Raw genomic sequence first — 9081 nt, forward strand, 5'->3', positions numbered from 1 at the left:
CATCCACAGAAGCCTTCTGGCATTTTTGCCCAATTTCCTCTGTGTCTGGATGCATTGCTCCTGAGCTTGGAGTAGTAGATCCTTGAAGATCAGCCAGCAGTCTTGGGCCCCTCTGCCTTCCAGGACTTCATCCCAGGGGACTCTGCCAAGAAGGTCCTTGAAGAGGACAAAGTCCGCTGTCCTTAAGTGCAGGGCAGTTATTTTGCTGTGCACCTTCCTCACTGCCCTAAGGATCTCAAACTCCACTATCTTGTGGTTGCTACAGCCAAGGCTGCCTTGGAACACCACGTTCCTCACCAGCTCCTCCCTGTTGATGAGCACAAGGTCCCGCACAGCTCCTCTATCTTCTGTGTAAAGAACTTGCTCCCTGCTAGTTCTTCTTCTTCATGGTTTGCCATGGAACCATCAGGAAAAGGAAGATCTCGAGACAAACTCTTGTCCTATTCCTTTTCTTCCCTGTCTCCATTCAACCCAAGGTTTTACTCACCCCCGGGTGCAGTTTGGATGGCAGCGCTGGCAAACACCATTCCCATCAGCATATTTCCAGACGAGAGTGTCATTCTCACCCAGAACCCCTGCTGGGCATGATTTCACGCAGTGGGGGCCATCTATAAAATGGGCACACTTCATGCAATTGTCAGGGCCCTGGAAAGAGAAACAACATGTTTATAATGCACTTAAAACAACCTATTCATAAGGAAATTCAGAAGATAAATCTAAATGCCTTCCACTGCTGAAAGTTTTCAGCATCATCTGGTTTTATGAACTTGCTACCTGATACTCTTGCAAGTATTTGCTCTTGTAGGATGGACCATACAAAAGGGAGTCCCTGTTGATTAAAGGTAACATTTTCTTGCATTTCAGTGTTGCTTCTTTTTCCTTCTGCCTTCTACCTGGTTGGAAAACTTGCATTTTTCATTTAAAATGGGGAATAATTTAATTAAGCCTTGGTAAGGGGTAAACTGAAAAGCAGACAGCTTGGCTGCTACCTGGTGCATCTACCATCACACAGTTTAAAACACTGGACCTGGACTGGCTGACACCTCCCTGAAGTACTGTCCTCAAACCATTATTTTTCTGGTTTTTCAACGCAGATTCTTTCCTCTGTTAGTGAGAAGCAGGGCATAATGGAGGCAACCCAAGGAGTCCATGTTGGGTTTTTTATTTTGAAAAGCACTTAGCTTGTGTTTAAAGGTGCTGCCTTTGGCAGTTTTGAGCAGAACTGTTTTTATTCAGACTGTAACAGCACCATGAATGACCTAAATATTTTAAAGCAGGGGAACCAGCAATTCTGGGTCAAATTCTACTACAGAGAAAAAACAGACCAGATCCACAGCGCCAGTTGCTCTGGGACTAAAGTAAGACATGTTATAGGAAGATTATTTTAATTACTGTAATGTCTAAGGGCCACTACAATAGACTGATTACTAGATACTGGGCAAATATGGAACAGGGGGTGGTCACAGCCTGAAGGAGCTTGTAATGTTAATGACATCCCTGAGGCCACAGTGCTAGAAGGGAGGATGAAAATGCTTCACATTACTGAGCAGTGACTCTTCCAACTGATGATGGGCAAGGGTTGAACATCGAGAGGCTGCCAGGAATGACAAGAGGTGTTTAAAGAGTTGGGTTAAATAGAGAGGAAGACCTGTGATGGAAGCAGGAGATTTGCTCTCAATTACAAAACAAACAAAAAAAATCCAATCAACCAAAAAAACAAACCAAAATAAAACAAAAAAACAACAACAACAAAAAAAAAGAGAATTGGAGTTTTGCAATTAAGATATGAGTTTGATCTAATTTGTTCACACCGACTTGGCAGTTCAGTAGCTACATGTCCCTCAAATGTTTGCCAAGTGACTGTATCATCACATACACAAGTAAGCCTTTTTTTTTCTGTAAAAAGACCCAAAAAAATGAAGACCCTACAATGCCTGTGACTGGATTACATGTCATGAGAGAAAAATAACACCCTGAGGTTTCCCCTCCTGTATCTCCTCCCTTGCCCCAAGATCTTGACTTCTAACCACCCTCAGAAAGGGTTAAATGAGACCTCAGGATTATCTCAACAAGGGAAATACATATGAATACACTATCTGAAACTCAGGTTTGCTAAGGTGAAACTGCTCTTACAGGTCCAGTACAGGTTGCATTGTATGCGGTGGAGTTTTGCACCAGGCACTCAGGGTGGCAGGGGAGGCACTTAGAATCCTTTTCAAACTCTCTTGGCTCTCTGGAAAACAACAACAGCAACAAAAAAAGAGAGAAATAGTTAAAACCCAGACTAATTAGCAAGGGATAAATTGCAGTCTTCTCTCCTTTTCCTGACTTTTCCACTTTAAATAGATTGAGATGATCTCAATGTTGATTGAGATACTGAGACAGGAGAATGTACAGGGGGACCCTTCTGGCTGTACCAGTAACACTTGCTCAGTGCAACCAGGAGGACATAAGAGTAAGGGAAATTTGGTTGACAGCAAAACATATGGCACTCCAGACTGCACACTACAAATTAGTTTTACTTTCCCTTTTAAGCTAATGCCACACACAGAATATTCACAACCATTTCTAGAGGCTTTAAAATGGTAGTGATGCAAAGAGATCAGCAAACGCAGTTCAAGTGATTCTAAGGCTACAAACAGTAATTAGGAAAGTTAAATAGCAAGGCGCTGATAAATTTGTGTCCTCTCTACAACACACAATGAATCATGAAAATATGAAAGCTGGGAACAGATGGTTTCAATAGCAATAAAGCTGTTCCACTTCAAGTAATGGTGTTATTAATTAAACTAAATCTACTCATCATTTGACACAAAAAATGCCCAGATCTGCCCTTCAGGTTATAATAGCTGCTGGAGGGAATTCACTTTAAAAAAGACAGGTGCTGAGCTGCAAGTCACCAGAGAAATACAAACATCACAGGCATTAGCACCCTGACAAGTTCTTTCTTAATACTCATAAGCTTTAAAAGTCAAACTTTGAAAGACTGACTAAAAAATCCCTGTAATTTTTATTGCTAGATGTGCCTTTCCTGCCAACATCATCTGTTGAACTGACTGAAGAACACGGCCGCAGCCCTGACACACAGGCAGTGATGTGTTTTCTGTGGTCTGAGCAAGGCTGAAGCAACAATTTTGCCTGAAATTGCTGCTCTCAGTGCCTTTTGGATGAAAGTTCATTCTTCCTTGACTGCAACTTTGCAAATCGCAAGAGTGAGCTGCTCATCTGAGTAAATTTGTCCCTGCACAGGGCAGGGGAGGGGTTGGGACTAGATGATCCCTGAGGTGCATTCCAACCCCTTAACATACTATGACAACCTATGAAATAAAAGGGTCCTTTTTCAGTAAGGAACCCTACCAAGCAGTGAAGCTCTGGCTCTGGGGACAACTGGGCTCCCAGTAAATTACTCTGTCTCTCACCCAATGTACATGACACGACAGTCACAGCTTGAATTTTCACCTGGGTGTTAAGCTCCTTTATTTATTATGGGAAGGAAGCATAAGACTTCGTCTCCCTGTGGGCTTAAGCAGATGTTTTCTCAGCAGTCACCATGGCAGAAGCAAACTCCTAAGCAATATTGAATGATGGAAGAGGAGGTACCTCAACTAGGTACTATGCTCACACAACATCCCTGCAAAGCTGGTGAAATCCTGTGTAACCAGAGATTCTATTTTTTGCTTTCTTTCTAGCAGCAACACATTTTCAAAGCAAAATCCCCAAATCATCACCAAAACCTCAAGCATCCCTGAGAAACCTTACCCTTGAAGGATGTTGCACTGTTTCACACACTCCTTCTGGCGATCAAAAAACCTGCAGGAGAAGCAGTGGAAGGGTCCTGGGCCCCAGCAGCCCACGTCTGAGCACAGGGGGTCACAAACATGCTTGGCAGCAGCTGGGAGAGAAGAAGGAGATAAGAAAAGCCATGAATGTCAAGGCAAGAGAGAGGTGAAGCTCTCCATCCTCATTACATCTGACCAGCCAGTTTCTCCAACCTGTTACAGAGCAGATGAGAATGGTCCTGGCAGTGTGAGAGATGAGTAATCATGCTTTTATTAAGGGCTGAAGCCTGAAATTAAGAGTGATTTCTGGCCTTCCAAAATAAGAATGAGCTCCTCTGTGATAGCTTAACAGATGTATAATAAAGCTAAACCAGTACCAGGCTGAGAGGTGGGGTTGTCCAGCCTTGAGAAGAGACAGCTCTGGGAACCTTACTGGGGCCTTTTAGTACTTAAAAGGAGCTTATAACAACTTTGTAACATGGCCTGGAGTGCTAGGACAAGGTGAAATGGTTTTAAACTGAAAGAGTAGATTTAGAATGGATATAATGAAGACATAGTCACAATGAGTGGTGAGACACTAGCATGGGTTGCCTAGAGAAGTGGTGAATGCCTACTCCCTGGAGGAGTTCAAGGTCAGAACAGACAGGGCCCTGAGCAACCTGGTCTAGTGAAAATTTCAACCTTGTGAAGAAAGTCCAATGTTTGGAATTAGCTTCTGTGTCCTTGAACTGATATGGCTTCACTATGCCCATAGTGGTGAAGCAGCTCATGATCTGCTGGACAACATGAAGTCCATATCCTTTGTGGGAAAAAAAATCCCACTTTTTCTTCACCACCTTTATTTAAGCAATGTAACTGAAGAATTTTGTAGCCAAAGAAACAGGGAGAAAAAAGGATTGCTCGAATTATGAAAACAGAAGCTTACTCATGCATTTCAGCATGAGCTTTGGCAGGGAACAGGAATGTACTGCTGACTTACCACACTCATTTTGATCTCTATTCTGTAAAATCTTTGTTTTCTGGCTCTGAGTTGCAAACAGGTTGCTCCAGTCCATGGTGTCAGCATAGCAGAGGTTCTTGTTCTTCATAATGGCAACATCTCCATCACTTATTTCCTTGAGGGAGCGCAGCCCTAAAGACTGTATTTTCAAGTTAACGACAGCAAGGGAATACTGGCCACTAAAATGGAGGTGGACAAAAAGAAAGCACATGCAAGAAAGATAATTAGTAAGCAGGGTTTCACTCGACATGTGTTTCTTTTAGTTTTCAAATGTGTGTTGCTGTGATCTGCATTTTGTTCAAGCAAGATCCTGCTCAGCCCTCGAAACTTAGTGCTTGGTACATGACATGCCTATTGAAAACAACTGCAATACTCCTATCTGGTTTTGCAAGGGCTTTTCAAGCTAAAACTGGCAGGGCACATGCATTCTGACAAGTAAATGATGTACAACAATGGTTGTAGGTAAGTAGCAATTATTTTGTGCTTGTCCACCATGTCATTCTTCCTCTTGGGCAAGCCTAGGAGGGCACTGGAAGCACTGCTGGTGTCCACACTGCCTGCCAGCCACAATCTCCATCCCCGACTGTCTAGTTACCTCAAAGTGCTTCTGATCACATTATAACTTCCCCCAGACTGTAAAGAGCACTCTTGGTCCTGCTTGTGCTTCCAGGATGGTGGAAGAAACTCTAGTCCTGAGAGCAGGCTCAGGGCAGCCAACCACACAGAGCATAGAGATGAGGGTCTTTACCCCTGGGGCACATTATGTACTGTTGAAAAGATCACGCTATACTCCTCACAGTGTCTGTCCCATTTTGCATCAGTTTTGGGACATCTGAGTCTCACAACACTTGTAACCTTGCTGTGCTCAGACAAAAGCAGCTCTAAACAGAGCTCTTCTTACAGTCACTCAGGCACATGATTTACTTACTGTTGCTTTGTTCTGCCTCGTATAATCTCCAGATTTTCGAAAGCATAGAGATCAGTAGCATTCTCGGGCCAGGCTTGAATCAACAAAAATCCTGAAATAAAGAAAAGAACAATAAAATATAATAATAATGAAAATGAACCCATGGTCAGTATTAGCAGTAGAACCTCCTCCTCAAGTAAATCCTGCAACAGGAGAAGGCACTTATGCTTTCCCTATATTTATCTGAGAATCTCAAAGTGAAACATGACATTTCAGGGAGTAGTGAGATATTTTTAGACCCCGTTTTATAAACAGTTTACTTCTTAGCCCACCATGAGGGCTTAGGACTGCAACAGATGAGCATGTTGGTGAGTTGCAGTTCCTGCCACACGGAGTCACCGGTGATAATGGCTCTTGCCAATAGATACTCTGTCTGAGGGGCTGCAGGACCTGGTCCTGTGGGAGCTGCCCTCGGGGAAGAGGAAAACTGAAGAGAAAGCAGGAACAGAGCAGAACAGGCAGCTGCTTGGAGTGGATTTGCTAAGGCAAGCAGAATTCCCTTGCTCAGCTGAGCTGTTAAGGAAGAGGGGGGAGAATTTGGGAAATTGCAGGTTGCCGTATGAAACTCCACAACTAGGCATTGCTACCCTGAAGGGAAGCAGACAGGTAAAAGAGAGAAAGAACTGGAGTCATGTATGTGGACCCAGCTCCGATGTTACACTCATTTTATCATAGGCTGAACAAAATTACTTTTAATTGATACTTTGTGCAAGACAGTAGCTGAGTGTTCCACCTGCTGCTTTGTGTTTGTGGAGATACATTCACCTCAAGGAACAACTCTTCAGGCTGGAGAGGTGTCTCCATGAGGATGATACAAGCCACTAAGCACGCTTCCCTAAAGAGCTGCTGAAAGGTTTTCTACAAATAGAAACACACTTGGCTTTTTTTAGCTGGAGTGTCATGCCTTTGCATCACCGCAAGCTTCTTGGGTGGCTGAGGATCTCCTTTGCTTTTACTATTTTCTAGGGTTGACAATTCAGCAGAAGGGATGTTCTGGCCAAATCACACATCTTGGATGCAAGACCAGTATGGGTTATGTGGGTGTAATGCTGGCAAGGCACTGCTGACCACCTGAAGAGTGACCCTTGGTAGCTCAGAGACAGAAACCCTTCATTTGCACTTCTTTTCATGTGTTTAAAAAATTTCCCTCCTCTCCCTTTGTGTCTTTGGCAGTATCAGTCAGAGAACATCTCAAGTGAAATCTCATTTGCTAACCTGATATTTCTTTTACTGTTTTGAAGACATCCAATTTCTTGGGGTCCAAGGGTAGGGTCTTTGTGAAGGCATCACTGAAAAAAAACAGAATGAAGAATTGGGAAAAGAACAGCTCAGACTGAATTTCTCCCTAGCCCTTCTCTTTCATTGCTTAATGACCAGCAGGTAACTCACCCTAGAAATGCAACTGGGAGAATACTGACATCCCCGTTGATCTTGGTACAGTTTTTGAAAGAGTCGATGTTTGTGGCATTTATGGAGAGAATCCCTTTAAGTTCACCTATTCCAATGCCGTTGCACACTGTTAAAAGAGAGATATAAAAGTCAAGGGGGCGAAGAGTGAAACTGAATCACATGGAAGGTAGAACCATGGAGATGCTGTGAGTCCAGAAAGCATTCCCATATGGTCAAGCCTACCACTCTAAGATAAGTTTCATAGATCTTTTGCCTATTCTTGCTTTTCAGAAAGTGCCACAAGTTAACCACTTCCTGCTTGCCTGGCTGTGCAGCTCTGGTCCAAGCATCTCTGTGCACAGGCTCTGGTACATACCCTTCTCTTACTCTTTGTTCCATTTTCATTTTACTCCCCTTGATGAGATACTGGGAAGGACAAATGGAAGGGAAGGTTGATGTTCAAGATACACATGCACACAACACACAGTTTATCTCCTGTACTTGCGGTGTATCCCAGTTGGAGGCCATGCTCCACAGCCATGTTTCCTGATCAAACCATTTGTCAGATCTCCAAACTATCACCGGATCTGACTTATATTGCATTTGCACTTAATTAAGATCAGAATTCCCTGCACTTTTTGTAAAAAGTGACCTATCATTTCAAAGCTTTACTTGTTTATTCCATGGGTTTTATACCTTTGCTGCACAGCCCATCACACTTTTTACATTTCCGAACTCCATTCTCTTCCACTTCATAAGTATTGGCATTGCATGAGCGAACACAGGAGCCATGGTCTGTCACCACGTAGTTGTCTGGGGAAAAAAAGCATACAAATGTTGCTGAAACACAAGAGGGATGCATTGGGGGCTGGACAAGCACTTCAATATTAGTAAGAAAAAGGGGTTTTCAACTTTTGGCACACTCAGCAAAGTACAGGCATTAACTGTGAATTTTCACAGACATTCTTTGAAGGTAGATGGACAGCGCTATCATGATTTTACAGAGATGGGAATGATCACTGAAGCATAAAATGATATTTAAGTCTTGATGGGTTAAACACATGGACATGGAACAGCAAGAAAGAAAAAGCAAGTATCAGAAACAATCACAGGGCTTGAGAGGGAGTGTTAAAACCAATTACTTTCTACCAGTCCTAATTAAGAACCAGTTAAGAGTTGATAACACTTTGGTAATCCACAGAATTGATTCCATGCAGCTGTTGTTTTGATGATTTTTAAAATATGCCTTTTTCTCCACCAAGAAAACAGTCTTCAGAAATCAAAATGTAATAATTAAAAATCTGGGAAGGTGATGGATGCAGACAGTTTGAAGAGGCTTATTTTGTCATCTGTTCCTAGCTCCCACAGAAGCTGAAGAGAACAAGCGCTGCTGCACTTGACCACAACACAGAGGGATGACATAGGTCCCCTCCCATCTCTCTCCAACCCCCCAGCTCCTCTGTGGCAGCACCCCAAAATGAACTTACGTGGACATTCCTTCACACAAGTGGCTCCAAAGCTGTATTTTCCCTCAGAGTTGACATCCATCTGGTAAGTGGTGGGGTTATACAGTACTAAAGGGGGACACGTATCCTTGCATGTAGTACCATCCCGAAACTTGCGGCATGCCTGTCACGGAACAACAGCACCCATTAAACTACCTTCGCCTTAAAAAGAGACAACAGTCTTACATTAGGTCTTTAAAACACTCGGGTGGCCTCATCTACTTCCTGCTTAGCTCTGATGGAAAATCCAAGCAGCTACAGGGATGGTCCCTCAGGCTTTGAAGGTGAAAGGTTCCTTAAGGCTGGGCAATTGAGTTTAATTTCTTTTTTTACAAAAAAAAGAGACCATAAACTTTTCTTTTTCTAAACAAGAAACCTTGGCACTCTGGCAGAGAGCTGCTGGGATTCACGTGGGAACAGGAGCAAATTTGCATGCCTTAC

At 43.2% G+C, this 9081-nt stretch overlaps 1 protein-coding gene across 1 annotated transcript in view; it reads right to left on the reverse strand.

Annotated features, from left to right (window-relative positions):
• Window positions 1-487: 487 nt before the first annotated feature.
• EGFR (epidermal growth factor receptor) overlaps window positions 488-9081 on the reverse strand; it is a gene marked incomplete at both ends in the record, with an annotated part of 17068 nt that continues 8474 nt past the window's right edge. Inside the window, 9 exons of the mRNA XM_009081547.1 lie at window positions 488-645; window positions 2134-2233; window positions 3760-3892; window positions 4759-4958; window positions 5708-5798; window positions 6962-7035; window positions 7136-7262; window positions 7832-7948; window positions 8623-8764. Coding sequence (XP_009079795.1) covers window positions 488-645; window positions 2134-2233; window positions 3760-3892; window positions 4759-4958; window positions 5708-5798; window positions 6962-7035; window positions 7136-7262; window positions 7832-7948; window positions 8623-8764 — 1142 coding nt within the window. The remainder of the gene's footprint in view (window positions 646-2133; window positions 2234-3759; window positions 3893-4758; window positions 4959-5707; window positions 5799-6961; window positions 7036-7135; window positions 7263-7831; window positions 7949-8622; window positions 8765-9081) is intronic.

The sequence above is a fragment of the Acanthisitta chloris genome, unplaced genomic scaffold (genome assembly GCF_000695815.1).
Source record: "Acanthisitta chloris isolate BGI_N310 unplaced genomic scaffold, ASM69581v1 scaffold8789, whole genome shotgun sequence".
Taxonomy (NCBI): Eukaryota; Metazoa; Chordata; class Aves; order Passeriformes; family Acanthisittidae; genus Acanthisitta; species Acanthisitta chloris.